The 19,401-nt window shown below is 38.4% G+C and overlaps 1 protein-coding gene across 8 annotated transcripts in view; it reads left to right on the plus strand.

Moving 5' to 3' along the window:
• Positions 1–19,401, plus strand: part of LOC133650755 (inositol 1,4,5-trisphosphate receptor type 1) — a 212,214-nt gene that overhangs the window by 114,960 nt on the left and 77,853 nt on the right. For 3 of the 8 annotated variants that reach the window (XR_009826296.1, XM_062048369.1, XM_062048382.1), the window contains exons 30-40: positions 1,756–1,881; positions 1,959–2,159; positions 2,239–2,490; positions 2,591–2,716; positions 2,824–2,952; positions 4,355–4,381; positions 4,695–4,815; positions 4,972–5,156; positions 5,218–5,366; positions 5,445–5,556; positions 8,321–8,356. Coding sequence is in view for 7 of the 8 variants with exons in the window: in XM_062048369.1 (XP_061904353.1) it covers positions 1,756–1,881; positions 1,959–2,159; positions 2,239–2,490; positions 2,591–2,716; positions 2,824–2,952; positions 4,355–4,381; positions 4,695–4,815; positions 4,972–5,156; positions 5,218–5,366; positions 5,445–5,556; positions 8,321–8,356 (1,464 nt within the window). In the remaining variant the exon portion in view is untranslated. The remainder of the gene's footprint in view (positions 1–1,755; positions 1,882–1,958; positions 2,160–2,238; positions 2,491–2,590; positions 2,717–2,823; positions 2,953–4,354; positions 4,382–4,694; positions 4,816–4,971; positions 5,157–5,217; positions 5,367–5,444; positions 5,557–8,320; positions 8,357–19,401) is intronic. The other 5 variants (XM_062048410.1, XM_062048420.1, XM_062048391.1 and 2 more) reach the window with 3 other exon arrangements.

The raw sequence follows: 19,401 nt of genomic DNA on the forward strand, positions 1-19,401 counted from the left end.
TCTGCATGCGTCACTAGATAAGCGACAAACTCTGAAAATTCACTGATAAAGTCAGAATAGGGCCCAGAGGGGAGATATATTACAGCCAGATAGAAAGGTAGCTGTGTGACAGACCTCATATGTGTGCTTGTCTCACATAAGGATTGTAAATGATAGGCAAAAGTCCAAATAAGTGCAGTTCCCCTTTAAAGGAGCAGGATTAATTTGTGTGTTTCATGGACACATAACCAGTATGTAGGCGTCAGAATGTTTGTTGGTTAATGGGGATCACTTACTTATTTAGCTCAATAGAGTATGAATTAATGAAAAACCTTAAAGGCCTACTGAAACCCACTACTACCGACCACGCAGTCTGATAGTTTATATATCAATGATGAAATCTTAACATTGCAACACATGCCAATACGGCCGGGTTAACTTATAAAGTGCAATTTTAAATTTCCCGGGGAACTTCCGGTTGAAAACGTCTATGTATGATGACGTTTGCGCGTGACGTCAATGGTTGAAACGGAAGTATTCGGACACATTGTATCACAATACAAACAGCTCTGTTTTCATCGCAAAATTCCACAGTATTCTGGACATCTGTGTTGGTGAATCTTTTGCAATTTGTTTAATGAACAATGGAGACTGCAAAGAAGAAAGCTGTAGGTGGGATCTGTGTATTAGCGGCTGGCTGCAGCAACACAACCACGAGGACTTTGAGCTGGATAGCAGACGCGCTATCCGACGCTAGCCGCCGACCGCATCGATAATCGGGTAAAGTCCTTCGTCGCGCCGTCGATCGCTGGAACGCAGGTGAGCACGGGTGTTGATGAGCAGATGAGGGCTGGCGTAGGTGGAGCGCTAATGTTTTTATCATAGCTCTGGCGAGGTCCCGTAGCTAAGTTAGCTTCAATGGCGTCGTTAGCAACAGCATTGCTAGGCTTCGACAGGCGGCACAGCATTAACCGTGTAGTTACAGGTCCAGTGTTTGGTTCAGTGTCTCCTGATAGTAGTATTGTTGATCTTCTGTCTATCCTTCCAGTCAGGGGCTTATTTATTTTGTTTCTATCTTCATTTAAGCACGATGCTATCACGTTAGCTCCATAGCTAAAGTGCTTCACCGATGTATTGTCGTGTAGATAAAAGTCACTGTGAATGTCCATTTCGCGTTATCGACTCTCATTTTCAAGAGGATATAGTATCCGAGGTGGTTTAAAATACAAATCCGTGATCCACAATAGAAAAAGGAGAAAGTGTGGAATCCAATGAGCCCTTTTGCCTAAGTTACGGTCAGAGCGAAAAAAGATACGTCCTGCACTGCACTCTAGTCCTTCACTCTCACATTCCACATCCACGAATCTTTCATCCTCGCTCAAATTAATGGGGTAATCGTCGCTTTCTCAGTCCGAATCGCTCTCGCTGCTGGTGTAAACAATGGGGAAATGTGAGGAGCCCTTCAACCGGCTTTTTTTATCAGCGACCAAAAGTTGCGAACTTTATCGTCGATGTTCTCTACTAAATCCTTTCAGCAAAAATATGGCAATATCGCGAAATGATCAAGTATGACACATAGAATGGATCTGCTTTCCCCGTTTAAATAAAAAAAATTCATTTCAGTAGGCCTTTAATATAATGTTATTTTCAATTCATTGTCAATACGTCTCTGCTTGTTACAATAAACCTATCTTAAAATTCTGAATTGTTAATATCTTTGTAAAAGATCTCATTATTTTCCCACAAACTTCACATTGTCATTGTTTTTTACTTCAGGGTGAAGATTTACGCATGCAGAATATCATGAAGTTAGCACATCAGTTCCTACAGAACTTCTGCGCAGGCAACCAGCAGAACCAAGCCCTGCTTCACAAGCATATTAATCTGTTCCTCAACCCCGGGGTGAGCGATTATCACTACGCTATGCGGCAAAGCAGGCTGGTCAAACATTCTTTTGATGTGCTTCTCGTGTTTTTCAGATTTTGGAAGCCATCACCATGCAGCATATCTTCATGAACAACTTCCAGCTTTGCAGCGAGATCAATGAGCGTGTGGTTCAGCACTTTGTCCACTGCATTGAGACACATGGCCGCAACGTCCAGTACCTCAAGTTTCTGCAAACCATCGTCAAGGCAGAGAATAAGTTCATCAAGAAGTGCCAGGATATTGTCATGGCTGAGGTTTGTGCCTTTTTACCTCCTTTTTCGCGTTTTTATGCTTTCTCCTAATGCACATTTGTGGTTTTGTGTCCTCCCTCAGCTGGTGAATGCGGGCGAAGACGTTTTGGTTTTCTATAACGACCGCGCCTCCTTTCAAACACTGGTACAGATGATGCGATCAGAGCGGGATCGCATGGACGAGAACAGTCCGCTGATGTACCACATTCACCTGGTCGAGCTTTTGGCCGTCTGCACGGAGGGCAAGAACGTCTACACAGAAATCAAATGTAACTCGCTGCTACCGCTGGATGACATTGTGCGAGTGGTCACCAATGAAGACTGCATCCCAGAGGTGAGATCGCCTGAAACATGCGGAACAGAATAAATGTCTTTACCTGTTCTACATGGAATATTAAAATGTGCCATTTTCGCATGAATTAAAAATCCGCTAGGTCAAGATTGCTTATATCAACTTCCTCAATCACTGCTATGTGGACACTGAGGTTGAAATGAAGGAGATCTACACCTCCAACCACATGTGGAAACTCTTTGAGAACTTCCTTGTTGACATTTGCAGAGTAAGCAACATTTGGCAGCACTCTTGAAGTGATGCAATTTCTCTGAAAATCCGAGTTGGATCAAATGATTTCATTCATACCTTATATGCATGTTTATGTGCCTGCAGGTCTGCAACAATACGAGCGATCGCAAACACGCCGACACCATCCTGGAGCGCTACGTGACTGAGACGGTCATGAGCATTGTGACCACGTTTTTCAGCTCACCTTTTTCTGACCAGAGCACCAGCTTGCAGGTGTGAAATCAATACCATGAAAATAGTTGCATCCATTTATTTTTATTTAGTAACTCTTTAAAAACACACAAATGTTAATTGTAAAGGTTTTATTTGTTTGAACATTGAGAAACATCACATTTTTTACAATTCTGTGTTTGAAAGGGAGTAGGAAAAAGCAGATTTTAGCTAAGCCTATCTATCTCTATTCTATGCTGCAGCCATTTCTGATATTTTGTTTTCTTTCTGTGTTAAATTTGACAATTTTTTCTAAGAAATGTGCAACAATAAAAAGACAGATTTTGGGGTGTCCCATATTTTCAGCATTTTGAAGGGTTAAAGTAAATACATATATGAATAAATGATTAACTGAATTAATAATTGTATAAAAAGTTAATCAAGGTATAGTATACAAAGTATTTTAAAAATCCAATAAATAAAAAGTGAACATAAATAATTAAATAAGAATAAATAAATATGGATACAATTTTAAGAAAATATATTACATTCAAATAATTAAAGTTATTATAAATGTTATCATCATGACTGTAGTTTCAATGCATCGTAATGATATTACAAATGCACATTATCCACGATAATATATAATGTATTAATAACTTTGCATCATTGCCAAAAAGGCAATGTTCTCGCTATTTGTCATTGTTTATTAGTTAAACCACAACATCTGTTGCCACAAAACTCAGGGGGGGTACAAGGTTCAGCAGTGAATTCATGTATTAAGCAACAGTGCAAGAGTTTTCAGTACTTTTCTTCAAGAATAACATCAGGAAACGTCATTCTAGTCCTTGCTGTCCTGTGCCGACCCCAACTTATCCTGCACGGCACGTGGAATGGATGCAGTGCACTCCTGTTCCAGGTTTCATGTATCTATCATTAAGCTTAGTGCAGAGAAGAGGAGTGAATGGCTTTTCCAAGAAGAGCAGTTAACATGAGATGGTTGACAAATATGATTTATGGGTTTCTCTCTCTTTATACCCGTTACATTATGTGAGCCTCGGTCTATTATTGTCTGTCGTGCCTTTGGTAGCCAACAGAAAGAATGTAAGCATGGATAGATGATAAGCTCCTCATACGGTATGTTATTACAACCAAATAGCCCGCGTCTGATGTTTGGATTACAAAAGTTATGTTAGATGAAGATGGTAATTTTTGCTTTTGTTATGGTATACTGTTACTCAAAAAATCACATGTTGAAAAAGAAACACGTTTTAATATTGTTTTATTGTTAAACTGTCAATAGCAATCACCAAAAAATTATTTAAAAATGTGAAATTAATACATGTGATCGTTATTGGCCGATCTTACTCATGGATATATTGACCTACTGTACAGTGGATTAGTTTTAGCATCTTTATGTTTGACATTTGTTTCATTTATTTCCTGCTTGTATTCTCTGCTACAGGCTTCTCTGTTGGGGAAACTATTCCAGGTATTTGTTTCATTCAGTAGCGGTGTTGCTCACTTGGAGGTGTTGCAAATTTTAGGGTTGCTGGATGTGTGTGTGTCCCTAGTGGAATTATTCTGTGTGTCACCATTGATGAATCACATTTGGGCAAGTGCTCAACTATTGTTATTCGGGTCAGGAGTAAAAGCACCACTGGTCAAGCATGCTGGTCTCAAAACTTTTGAGGTGGTATATGTCTATGCAGTAGATTGAGGTGTTTTGTGTTGAGGAGTGCCGACTTTCTTGTCTTTTGAAAAAGAGGAAACAAATAATCTTTGGGTGCCATTTATTTTCTCAGACCAGACAGCCAGTGTTTGTGCAGCTGTTGCAGGCGGTGTTCAGGGTCTACCACTGCAACTGGCTATTCCCTGTCCAGAAAGGCTGTGTGGAGAACTGTATCAAAGTCCTGTCCGATGTTGGTAAGATCAATACACATCATATACATGAAAACCTTAATCCAGCTCTAAAACAGCCCACTGTGAGAAAACTTGAAACTTTTAAGTTAAGGGTCTTTCAATGCATTTTCTTGTTCAACACAATTGGTCTGATTGCATATGTGTTTGTGTTCCTGCCAGCCAAAGGGAGGGCCATAGCCATCCCTGTGGACCTTGACAACCAGGTGAACAACCTGTTTGTGAAATCAAACAATATTGTTCAGAAGACAGCAATGAGCTGGAGACTTTCTGCTCGCAATGCTGCCCGTAGGGACTCCGTGGTGACGGCGTCACGAGACTACAGAAACATCATTGAACGTCTGCAGGTACAGGATATGTTTGTATATTGACATGTTTGGAGAGTAACAGTGTGTGTGGGGGATGTAGGACATTGTGTCAGCGCTGGAGGACCGCCTGCGTCCTTTGGTCCAAGCTGAATTGTCCGTCCTTGTAGATGTGTTGCATCGACCTGAACTACTATTCCCAGAAAACACAGACTCGCGCAAGAAATGCGAGAGCGGAGGCTTCATATGCAAGTAAGATAGACAAATACTGAATCTGTTGTATTTTAATTAGGGTACAAATAGGATATATTAATGAATGTACTTATGTAGACTGATCAAACACACCAAGCAGCTGCTGGAGGAAAATGAGGAGAGATTGTGCATCAAAGTTCTGCAAACACTTCGAGAGATGATGACTAAAGACCGTGGTTATGGAGAGAAGGTAGGAGACAAATGCTCACCAGACAATTTTTTTTCCAGTATTTATATCTGATATGACCTAAGGCAACAGCTGTTTCAGGAATTTTAATAATGCTCACTTTATGCAGTGTATTATCAGTGTTTTTGAAATGTTTTGCATTTTAATTCTGCAAGCCTGCACATGAGAGTAGAACCAATTCTATTTTCAATGTTATTAATAATAAAATCCATACATATGATTTTTTTTCATTGTTGCAATTACATTTTTGAAAAAGATGTAAGATTCCAAAAGTGTGTGTGTGTGTGTGTGTGTGTGTGTGTGTGTGTGTGTGTGTGTGTGTGTGTGTGTGTGTGTGTGTGTGTGTGTGTGTGTGTGTGTGTGTGTGTGTGTGTGTGTGTGTGTGTGTGTGTGTGTGTGTGTGTGTGTGGGCGTGTGGGAGTGTGCATGTGTGTGTGTATAAATGTAGGCAATATGCATATTTTTGAATTATTTGTATTTATTATATATATGTGTATGTATACAGAAGAGAACTATACATAATAGTATTGATTTATTTTATTTTATTGTATGTATTTATTTATTTATTTTTATAAATATTGTGATATATATATATATATATATATATGTTTACACATAAACATATATCCATCCATCCATTTTCTTCCGCTGATCTGAGGTCGGGTCACGGGGGCAACAATCTCTGCAGAGTAGCCCAGACTTCCCGCTCCCCAGCCACTTTGTCCAGCTCCTCCCGAGGCGTTCCCAGGACAGCTGGGAGACATAGTCTTCCCAATGTGTCCTGGGTCTTCCCCGTGCCCTAAACACCACCCCAGGGAGGCGTCCGGGTGGAATCCTGACCAGATGCCCAAACCACCTCATCTGGCTCCTCTCATGTGGAGGAGCAGCGGTTTTACTTTGACCTCCTCCCAGATGAGAGAGCTTGTCACCCTATCTCTAAGAGAGATTCTCACGTTGTGCGATTCAGAATCGATTCTCATTTTTAAAAAATCTATTTTTTTTTTTTAAATTTTATTTATTTTTTAAATTAATCAATCCAACAAAACAATACACATCAATACCATAACAATGCAATACAATTCCAAAACCAAAACCTACCCAGCAACACTCAGAACTGCAATAAACAGAGCAATTGAGAGGAGACACAAACACGACACAGAACAAACCAAAAGTAGAGAAACAAAAATTAATATTATCAACAACAGTATCAATATTAGTTACAATTTCAACATAGCAGTGATTAAAAATCCCTCATTGACATTATCATTAGACATTTATAAAAATAAAAGAACAATAGTGTCACAGTGGCTTACACTTGCATCGCATCTCATAAACTTGACAACACACTGTGTCCAATATTTTCACAAAGATAAAATAACTCATATTTTTGGTTCATTTAATAGTTAAAACAAATTCACATTATTGATAAAACATTCTCCTTTACAATTATGAAAGCTTTTTACAAAAATCTACTACTCTGCTTGCATGTCAGCAGACTGGGGTAGATCCTGCTGAAATCCTATGTATTGAATGAATAGAGAATTGTTTTTAATCGGGAAAAAATCGTTTTTGAATCGAGAATCGTGTTGAATTGAAAAAAAATCGATTTTGAATCGAATCGTGACCCCAAGAACCGATATTGAATCAAATCGTGGGACACCCAAAGATTCACAGCCCTAATATATATATATATATATATATATATATATATATATATATATATATATATATATATATATATATATATATATATATATATATATATATATATATATATATATATATATATATATATATATATATATATATATATATATATATATATATATACATACATATATATATATATATATATATATATATATATATATACATACATATATATATATATATATATATATATATATATATATATATATATATATTTATTTATTTATTAGGGCAGCACGGTGGAACAGGAGTTAGTAACCCCGTGACTGGGTGGGTTCCCTCTAGGTACTCCGGCTTCCTCCCACTTCCAAAGACATGCACCTGGTGATAGGATTGGCAACACTAAATTGGCCCTAGTGTGTGAATGTGAGTGTGAATGTTGTCTGTCTATCTGTGTTGGCCCTGCGATGAGGTGGCGACTTGTTCAGGGTGTACCCCGCCTACCACCCAAATGCAGCTGAGATAGGCTCCAGCACCCCCCGCGACCCAGAAAGGGACAAGCGGTAGAAAATGGATGGATGGAAGGATATTCTAATTTGTGCTTAAGTATAAAACATGCATATTTTCCTATGTCCACTGTCCAGACTTTATAGAGTATATCCAAAAGCCAATGAATAGAAATGAAACAAGTACTTTTATTTTAACTGATAATTTATATCAGCTCTGTGAACTATGAAATATTCCACTGTTGATAAACAAATAAACTAAACAAATATAATTTCTTGGTGTACACCATGAAATTCTATTTGTTTAGTTATATTGTTGTTTTTTATTTTTTTACAAAAACTGTTACTCTGAAGAATTTTGAATCCTTTTATCAGTCTCCAACCCCGTGACTTTGCCGGAAACTTCTACAATCAGCCAACAGTCCAATGAGGCTAATTTAATCAGCGGGTAATATGCGTTGACGAATACTCCTTTATGAGGCTCTGAATTGGAGGAGTGTGTCCACATTAATCACTTAACTAACATGTCATGCATGCTGGGTTGTTGACCTCAGCTTCTTTCTCCTTCCTGGACTGTTATCTAACCCTGCAAACCTTCTGCTCTCTTTCAGCTCAGGGCCTTTGATGATGAGATGGAAATGACGAAGGTTATTCGTTTTTTTTCCCCTCCATGATATTGCTTTGGTCCTTGTAGGCGCTCGTACTGTACGTCTTTAGTAACCATAGCTGCTGTTAAGGCTACGTATTGTAGTTAGTCTGAGCCTAGAGACTAGTTCTGTAGTAAATGGTCAGAAGAGGCAAAGGGAGAATGGAGTCTATGGAGTTTACTTTAGTTAATGCCAGGTGATTCACTTGCTCTCTACTCTGGGATTTATTCACTGTCAACATTAATCCAGTTGAATGCTCCTATCATGTCAAATTTTATATAAAAACGTGTTACTGTTAAACAAACTGAGGTCATTAGGTGAAGCCATGGTACAAATACATTGGTTATGAAAAATAACCACATTGAATAACGACCAGATTCCACTATCATTAATCTGCATAATTGGTATGATGCATATGTATGTGATTTGTATGGACGCAATGACAGTGACAAAAAGTAAGCAAAACAAAATATGTTTATTAACACAAATTAAACTTATTTCGCTTATTTTTTTATTTTATTTTTTTGTCATAAACAATACTGAGCTGCCCACAAATAGGGGGAGTGGACCGACAAGAGCAATACGTATTTTCGTGTTAGTCTCAAATGTATCCAGAAAGATCGGGAAAAATCTAAAGATGCTCTCACTTTTTTGATAAAGAGAATCTAGAAGGGTCTGAATCCTCACTAAGTATTGCGACAACGTTGTTGGTTGTAACATTGGTCCCTCCTGCTACGTCGTTTTATGCTCTGGCAGACCAGATGCAGAATGTGTGTTAAGAAGCAGAGTTACGATGCCATTTACTGCAGGGACTTGTAACCAGAAGCCATATTTATGGACAGTAGTGTGTTAATGAGCGAGTGCAAACTTGTTGCCAAATCTAGTTTTAAATGTAGAGGCATTACCAAGTCAGTTGTGGTTGCTTTTTCATGTGTCTGATTCGACAAAATGGACAACCAGTAAAAGTGACTTTATATCGATAAAGATTTTTTGAAATGCCACTGGAATAGATGATGATTTTTTTATCCGTGTTCTGGCCTACTGTTTTCTAATAGGGAAAGATAAGAGTAAAGAGTCTGTAACAATATATAGATAGCTTATGTGATGGTGAAAGAAAACACAAAAAAGTAAATAACTAAATACAAAATAAAATGCAAAAAAAGAAATAATGAAGAAATATATATTGTGCATTAGGGTGGTTGTTAATGTCTGTTCCGCCACATGTCATGGAAATCTGGTTTTGCAAAAACGATGATAGTAAAACAGTCTAAGTCACAGCACTCGGATTCCTCTCTTTGCTTCTTTTCATCAATGTTTATGCCAGTAGTATCTTGTCATGTGAAGGGTGTTTCCCTTGTATTTCCTGTTGGTGACGATAGGTGGCACTGTGGCTGTGTGTGCATGTGTGTGTGTGTGTGTATACTATATGCTTGTATTAATGAGTTGTGCGGAACTGTGACGACAGTGGCAGTCATTGAGGCTGTGTCCTAGTTTCTCCCTCCTGCAAACTGCACGGTTCCTGGGCCCCTTCCAACTCTGGGCTGAGGTTACATAAGAACCCGGCTTTCTTCCCCCCACCCCCTCCCTTTCCTGGAACTCAGCCTCTATGCTGCTGCGTGACCTTCAGCTGTAATTGTGGGTAAAAGTGTGCAGGATCTATTTGCCCATGCTCTATGTGTGCACCCGTGTCTATAAATGGGTTTGTTAAGAGGCAGAGGGTATAAAGCCCCCAGCACACACGCACACCTGTCATGTGTTGTATCTCCTGTCTGTCTGCATTCAAAGCATCTTTGACATAAACGTGGCAGTTGCGCAGAAACGTGTCTATCCATCCATCCATGTGTCAGCCTGCGGCCCTATTAACCGGTGACACCATCTATTATTTAACAATTCTACGTTATTTTCAATCACAGACACACACACACACACACACAAACATTGCTGTATTTGTTACCTTCTTGAGACCTCTGAAAATGCTTACCTCTTTAGGACCACCATTTCTAGATATATAAAGATTTGTCTTTACAACATTAATAATATATACATACTATGCAAATATAAAAAAGGTAAGCTTTTAGTAAAACATTGTAATTGGTTTTTAATCTTCATTATTTATTTCAAGTTATTATAGTATGTCTCTATATACATTTAAATTAATTTTGGCCAAAGGGGGCGCATTTAAATTTCTTACACACACTTGTTATTACATATGTTGGCCAGAGGGGGAGCACTTCAAATGTTTACACACACTTGTTATTCCATTTGTTGACCAGAGGGAGAGCACTTTTAAAACTGACACTCAATTTGAAAAATCCCTCCTTTTTGGGACCACCCTAATTTTGACAGATTTCACCACCAGGGGTGCAAATGAGACATTATTTATTAGATACATTAGTTTTGCGTACTGGGACCATGATTTCGGTCCTAACTTGTTCACCGGTCCTCATATGGAAGGTACTTTTCCTTGTTGGTGTCTCAAGAAGGGTAGAAATACAAGAACACACACACACACACACTTTGGAGATGACTTATTGCATTAAATCCCAAGTCACACCATTAGGTAGACATGCTCAAGTTAATTAGATGCAATATCTTTATTGATACCAAAAAAAAATCTAATCGTGATTGTTATTTAAATTCCAATACTTAATCAATTCGTAATTTTCAAAAATCTTTTTTTTTTTTGTATAATCAATCTTGAAAAATATATTATTAGGTCATCTCCATGTTTTCTCGCTGTATACTTCAGTAACCAAAGGGAGTTTTTGTAAAATGTAACCTGTTTTGAAAAAGTTTTTTGTAATAACTATACCAAATAATACATTGCAAGAACCTGTTTGAATCGATAATCCTGTTGAAATGAAAATTGGTTCTGAATCGAATCGTCACCCCAGGAATCAGAACCTGATTCCATCGTAAGGTGCTCAAAGATTCTCATTGGTACCATTCAATATTGTGTTTTTGTTGCAACACAACAAACTGAGGGGTGTTTCTACTAATACAGTGGCAATTGTGCAGCAACGTTCAAAGGCTCCAAAAACAGAAATGACTCTAAGCAAAAAACAAAAACAAACAAGAAACACCTAAAGGCTACAAAATAAAATGATGCAACAAACCCCAAAATCTCATATACCTGTATAAGAGAAATGTCGGTCTTTAAAGACTTAAGACGTAATATTTTACAGTATTATAGCGCAACTAATATTTACAAAGACGTATTTAAAAATGTAACTTTCTTCTGGATATCCATGATAGCCGTGGCTAAATTCTGTTTCACTCTGTGACCTTTCAGCATTCCTCTCATGCAGTTGTTTTGGAGCTTTGTGTGTTGTTGTTTTTTGTCATTTGAAGCATTTGTTTTTTTATCCTGCAGCGTTTGTAAATACATTTCCTCGTTGAACTTTTTTTTACGGCGCTTATGTGGTATTAGTTTTGCATCATTTCTGAGTTTGGAGGGTTGCTGTCACCATATATAAGTCTTATATACTTGAAATAATCAAAAATATTACAAACACCACAAAATGGCACAGCCCTACACTGTTGCATGATATAATCAAATGAATTCTTTGACAGTGTCAATCATGATCATTATCGTTGTAAGGACAAATGTTTTATATTTTATTGGACTGGAGCCGATTAGATTGTGCAGGTATCCCTAATATTTAGTCCTGGATTGTATGTTTGTGGCCGAATGACACACTACTAGGAAATGCACACTACCCAATTGTTAAATATCACTGACATTTACTTTCAGACTTACAGTAAGTAAGAAATTGAGCACACTGTTGGGCTTTTACTCTGAAGATCGCCTCTTCACCTGGACCTGTGCATGTGTGTGCACGCATGCGTGTGTGGTCTTATTACGTAAGCCCTTGTTGTTTAGAGTAAGTCGTTCTTTGTTCCTTTTGCCTCCCAGCTCTTTCCCAAATATTTATCACATGATCTCTGTTTTGCTGGTTGCAGTAAGTTCATTTACTTGGAAAAACAAGCGCAGTTTGGGTAAAATAGGTCAGTTGCAGTCAAAATGAAAGTTGCAAAATATACATGTTTTTCAGTTTTCCCACAGGAAGCAGGCAAGTGGTAAGCCCCAGAGCTTGTGTATCCCGCTACTGTTTCAGCTGCGGCATACAAAGACGTATTTGTTTCGGTACTTTCAGAGAAACATTCTGTAGAATCCAGAGTCTGTGCCTGTCACATAGACGTCATCTTATTGAAGTCAGGGTTGTGATTGTAAGCGGTGGGTATGTCCCGGGGAGTTTCCAGTTGAGTAGAATGTGTTGCAGTCAGGCGGATGTGGCAGCTGTGAGGGGTTGCTGGCTGGTTTCTGTGGTCGGCGCTGAGACCATCAAGTGCATTCAAGCTGCATTCACTGTTAGGGTTTGATGTGGCGTTCGCGGACTTGTTTTTAGATGGTGCGATCCGCGTGCACAAAGCGTGTAACCCTTTCCACGTGCAGATGCAATAGTGAATTAGCTTAAATGTACCGTATTTTTCAGACCGTAGGGCACACTACTGATGAGCAGGTCGATTTTCATACAAAAGGCGCACAGGATTATCAGGCGCATTAAAGGAGTCATATTAAGATTTTTTTTTTTTTTACATTTTAAACACTTCCTTATGGTCTACATAACATGTAATGGTGGTTCGTTGGTCAAAATGTTGCATAGATTATGATTTACAGACCATCTTCAAAAAAGTTGGTTTTGCATAATATTGTGAAACAAAAGACCAGATAATTTGTCTCCTAATAGGTGCCATTTTGGGTCCTTATACACACACCATACTAATACCCGTATGTTGAAGCACAGTACGTCTAGACTTAGACTTAGACTTAAGTCTAAGTCTAAGTCTAGACGTACTGTGAAGCACAGTACGTCTCACTTTTGTAGTCACAATGCTTCGCATTCCATCAAGCGGTGTGGCTTTGTAGCTTACCAAAGTTGTACTAAAACATTTTGACAGATTTTAGGCGCAATGTGTAATGTTGTATATTCTCAAAGAAACATCAAGGTTTTGCTGTTGCTTGCTTACGGGTAGGGATGATACTCGAAACCGGTTTTCCCGGTTGTTTGATAAGAAAAGAACCGAGTCCTCGGACTCGAATCCCTTTTTGAGAACCGGTACCCGTTATCGAGACCACTATAGTAAAGGAAAAGAGTTGATTCTTTATTCGAATCCCGTCCCGACCAGAAATGCTCCGTGAGACATCACAAGAATTGACGTCACGTAGCTCAGTCATTAGGCGCAGATAGCGAAAGCAGGAAAACAATGGACAGGAAAAGGCGCTCCAAGGTGTAATAAAGTTCAAAACAAAAGCTATCATCCATCGAATAACTTTACTGAGAGATTTTAGCAGGGTAAAACACATGACGAACACTTTTACGACCAACCGGAAACATAGCAACCAGGCTAGCAACGCACCTCTTTTACGGCAGCTGTCGCAACGTTCTTAAAACAACCGCAGCACATACATATATATACAACATATCTCCCTTTTTTAACTTTAGTTTTTCTTTCCTTGTAAACAAAACAAAATCACACTGTATATGTGTTGTCTGTCTAATTATAAATAATGCAGACGAGGCGTGTTGGCTGAGTTCTTGACGTTTACTTTCACAGCGTGGCAACATGCAACACTTTTCGGGGCTACCGCGCATGCTCGTAACTCCCATTGCATGCTGGGTAGTGTAGTTGTTATATTCTATCGCTCATAACATTTTTCCCCCTATGGGTGAGGGCGGACCTACGTCACTTCTGCCTACCAATCCCCTAGCAACCGGGAATTTGTTGAAAACAAACCAGCTCACAGCGAACACAGCATTGACAGAAAAAGCCTTTAACGAGCGTTGTGGCTTGGAAGTCGGCGTTAAATCCTTCATTTACGCATTTTTACTTATTCGCATATCGTGTGAAAAAACGAAAATGTATTATTTGCGTCAGACTCGTCTCAGTGAACTTTAAAGCTTCTCAGGCTTAGCTTAGCTTGCTAGTTAGCTTAGCCTGCGCGCTACAAAGAAAGAGACGCGGAAGTTATCAACAACAAGATCAAGTGTTAGTGTATAAAATATTGAGAGATTTGAGGGCTACATGTATTGTTTAAGTACAACTGTTCTTCGCCAGGTGTTCTTTGGCCGCCCTGGCTTACGTTTTCCCGGTGGTGTCCATCTTAACGCTGCCTTTGGTATCCTCTCGTTGTCCGGTTTTCGAAAATAGCTAGCTAGGCTATAGACTATATAGTATATACCGCATGTTATTTTTGTATCAATCAATCAATCAATCAATCAATGTTTATTTATATAGCCCTAAATCACAAGTGTCTCAAAGGGCTTGTACAACAACAACTTCAGCTGTCGAACGTTATAAGGGAAAAATTCAATAAGTACAACATTAGCACGGACGGTATAGCCAAGTTGTGGTTAAGAAGGTGGATTTCTGTTCCTTATATTTACCAGAAACGAAGTGATCCGAACACACGACCCGGGACTTTGGGGGACTCCAGTGAGAACCGTCCTCGTTTTCCCGGTATAAAGCTGCGAGCCATTTGTCTCGTCTCTGTGGGCTTTTATCGCGCTTTGGCAGAACAAAATACAACCTTTGTTTTCCCTGTTTCCAGATGTAGTTAGCACAACCAAAAACAACACAGTTTTTCGGCATTTTGGAGGCAGAATGACGGGTTTAACCAGCGTAGGTCGACAGGTTAAAGAGTAATGGCAACGGTTTGTTTTCAACGCCAGTCTCGTTGCTATGGCTCGAAGAACCCGTATGTAGCTCAGTTGCCCGGATGTCGGCCCTCACCCATAAAGAAATAATGTTAACTCAATAAAGTGTATTTCTTTTTTTAGCTTTAACTTTTCATTTTTTAGCATTGTAACCACATTTGCAAAGAACTTTTCTCTTCATAGAATTTTCTTTCAATAAAGAAATCAAGTGCAAAAATGTCAAAGCATCATAACAAACAGTTATGTCAAATAGCAGCAGAAGTGCACTTTTTGGAGAGCTGTATTATTTTCAGTTTTGTGCCCAAGGGACTGATTTTATTTAACACTATATTATTATTTATACACCTATAGTGATCACAGAGACAGGTTGTTTTTGTGTTACTGTATATATTTGTTTCTCTGAAAAATCCCACTTAATATACTTTGGGTAACAACAGTCAATATTTATTTATTTAATTTTTTTAGGGTGGTAACAGTCAATATTTATTTATTTATTAGATTTTATTTTTTTATTATATAATAAAAGTGAGCTTTTGTTAAACCAAATATTGTGTGTTTTTACTGTGTGTTATATTGTGTGTTTTTTGGGGCGGCGTGGCAAAGTTGGTAGAGTGGCTGTGCCAGCAATCGGAGGGTTGCTGGTTACTGGGGTTCAATTCCCACCTTCTACCTTCCTAGTCACGTCCGTTGTGTCCTTGGGCAAGACACTTCACCCTTTGCCTCTGATGGCTGCTGGTTAGCGCCTTGCATGGCAGCTCCCGCCATCAGTGTGTGAATGTGTGTGTGAATGGGTAAATGTGGAAATACTGTCAAAGCGCTTTGAGTACCGTGAAGGTAGAAAAGCGCTATACAAGTATAACCCATTTATCATTTATATACAACAACCTATCTGGACTCGATAAGAGAATCGATAAGGAATCGGTTCGATAAGAGGATTTGATAATAGGCTCGAACTCGATAATTCCTTATCAAACATCATCCCTACTTACAGGTACTTGCTAGCGTCAACCTGCAGTCCACACGTATTTTATCTGCCATCTACTGGTCACACTTATCATTACACCATGTACCAAAAAAAAATTTGCTTTGAGGTCGGTAAGCACAACCAGAAATTAAGACGTACATTAGGCGCACCGGCTTATAAGGCGTACTGTCGATTTTTGAAAAAATTAAAAGATTTTAAAGAGGAACTGCACTTTTTTTTTTTTTTCCTATCGTTCACAATCATTATGAGAGACATGACAATGGATGTTATTTTTTTTAATGCATTCTAAATATTAAAAAATGCGATCAAAAGTTCACTAACAATGGAGCCAATGGGAGCCGCTCAATTCTGCCTATAAAGTCCTTTTAAAAAACACCCACAACCCTCCTTTAGGGCCTCTCTATTTCCCCTCGGGGATTAATAAAGTATTTATGATTCTGATTCTGATTATATGCATGGTGTAAGTATATATGTAATGTAGTAACGGGCACAATAATAACAACATTTAATATTTAGGTATTTTTTATCATTTTACGTATATGCGGCGCATAATTTCAAAAACACATCACAAAGTTAGGTTTTTTTCCTTCATCACTGATTATTACTCACTGCAGACTTTATGAGAGCCAACAAACATAATAAAACATCACTTACTGTATAAAGTCTGCTGTCACTAGTTTGCCGTCTGCTAGGATGTTCATATATTCCCATTCAGATGAAGAATGTCTCATAATCATCGCGAAGAAGCAGTAGGAGCCGGGGGGTTGGTGGGGTTACATGACTGTCTATATTAGAGTGTCCCAACTTGTCGGATTATATTTTCAGCCATCTACTTTGCAGGTGAGATGCATGATTTTTGATCTACAAGAAACTTCCAAGGAGCAGGGAAGCGAGGAAACAGCAGACCACTCGTTATGTCAACATAGGCACACACGGTAGTGATCACGTCGCCGCTATGAATAGTTTGTCTGCATTAGCGCTTATAATAACAATATCACTTATACTTGGTTGATATTCAAGTCAAGAAATATAAATGGAGTATTGTTGGCGCTTTTTCAATTTATTAGATTTTATGGGCGGAATAGAGGACCTCCCATTGGCTGCGCTGTAAGCAGACTTTTATTTACGTATATTTAATATTTAGAATGCATTAAAAAAAATGAATCCGTCATTTCTTTCATAATGATTGTATACGATTGGCAAAATTGCACTTCCCCTTTAAGTGCGTCTTATAGTCCGAAGAATGCGGTATAAAGTGATCAACATTGTGTACAGTTCTCTGCAACATGCATCGTTGGAACTTGTGTTAGCAGTAAAGCCTTGACACCACATAGATGCAGAAGACACACCCTGACACACTACAGGTAAAATATACTCTTGACTTTGACTGACAAGTTGAGCCGTTAAAGTGTCAGTGTTTGTTGCCCTCTCTTGGACTCGGCATTGTCGTGACAGATGGCTGCTGTAAGCGGCTCTGTGTCACTGGTTTAGTGACCTGGTTCCTTTTGGATTGATTATGTAACTCTAACCCCTTCTGCCCCTCGCCCCGCCGATTTTTCCCCCCACTCTCCCCTGCCTGCCCCTGCCTTTTTTACATAACTGCTTGTGTGGAGCATTGCCTCGTAGCAGTTTGACCCACTGTACTTACTGTACAGCCTGTGGATTCTCATACTTCAAAGCACTTTTGAAGATAACAAACACAAGAAAAACAACATTTCCCTTTGGTCGCTATTTGATCATTTGCGTCATCTCATCTTCTGTTTACTCATCTCTGACTTTTAAATGTCAGTGCAGATTTCAGTTTACACTTCTTCTTTTTTTTATTAATCCTTCTCCTGTGTTTCAAAAGTGTGGGTGTGTTTTATCAACTCTAAACTTGAAAAGTGAGTGATTATTTTTTGTGCCAGTAGCGTTAAACCAGAATATGTTGGCTTTTTAATTACAAAGAACCACATGCAAAGTTAGTCTGTGAAAGGACACCCTAACAAACAAGTTTACATGACCTGTCACCGTTTTTTGGTGTGATCTTTTAATGCGTCATGCCTCCGCCATCCTAGTCACTACCGTTGTGTCTTTGGGCAAGACACTTTACCCACCTGCTCCCAGTGCCACCCACACTGGTTTAAATGTAACTTAGATATTGGGTTTCTCTATGCAAAGCGCTTTGAGTCACTAAAGAAAAGCGCTATATACTGTAAATATAATTCACTTCACTTCATTTTGTCTGAATGTTTGTGTAAAGTTGGTGGAATAGTGTGATTAACTCGTTTACTCTTATGGTAACTTTTCTTTAAAGGAAAACCACTCACAAAAGGTTACGGATATTTGACTTTTGGGTGATGTGTCAGGGTGACCTAAAATGTTGTGTGAGCCATGAATGGACCAATAAATGTCCTGGTTGATCTAGAATTAGTATTTGAACAGTCCTTTTATTCATAGAGACCACATTTTGACATCATGAGACCAAAACGACGACTAACAGTTGATCATCAGTAGCCCGCCATTGCCAGGCTTCAAACAGTATGTGCTTATTGCCACTAAAATGTCTTTAAATCAATGAATATCATCCACTTCTTCTTCTGAGCACTTTCTTTCACACTAACTTTCTTCCTTCCAATGGTTGGAAAAACCAAGTTATGTCTATTTTTAGCTTAAAGCGAATGCTATCCAGTAAGGATGTTTTGTGCGTCTCTTACGGGGTTAACTGTGACATTTGCTACGCCAACTAAATGCGGTGATGTTATTATTTCAAATTTTTGCTTGTAAATTAAAGCATAACATTTAGTCGAGAGACAGCTTTTATCTCTTAAGTTTGGGCACTTTTTTAAGTTGAGGCACCACTGTACATAGCGACTTACTGTATTTCTGTGACCAAAAATGTTACTTGTTTGTGTTATAAATTTTCCGTTCAGCCCCTTGTTAGAGAATGGCAAGTTGTGCAAAAAGCAGTGAAACATTGATTATAAGGACATGTGCTTTCAAACAGAGCAGGGTTATTCAACTAAATTGTTCTAGAGGCCAAATTTTCAGAAAGCTTCTCTCTTCACTTTTATTCTTATTTTGACAACTAGCGTCCTCTGCAGTGGACACTTGTTTTTAGTCTATGTCTTGTTTTAGAGTAACATATTTTTTAAAAACTAACCATGTTATGCATAATACAATGACCATATTTTACGGACCATAAGCCGCACAGGTATATAAGCTGCATCTTGTAAATTTTAGAAGAAACATTTTTTTTCCATATATACATAAATATATATATATATATATATATATATATATATATATATATATATATATATATATATATATATATATATATATATATATATATATATATA

Source organism: Entelurus aequoreus, linkage group LG01 (assembly GCF_033978785.1).
Source record: "Entelurus aequoreus isolate RoL-2023_Sb linkage group LG01, RoL_Eaeq_v1.1, whole genome shotgun sequence".
Classification (NCBI taxonomy): domain Eukaryota; kingdom Metazoa; phylum Chordata; class Actinopteri; order Syngnathiformes; family Syngnathidae; genus Entelurus; species Entelurus aequoreus.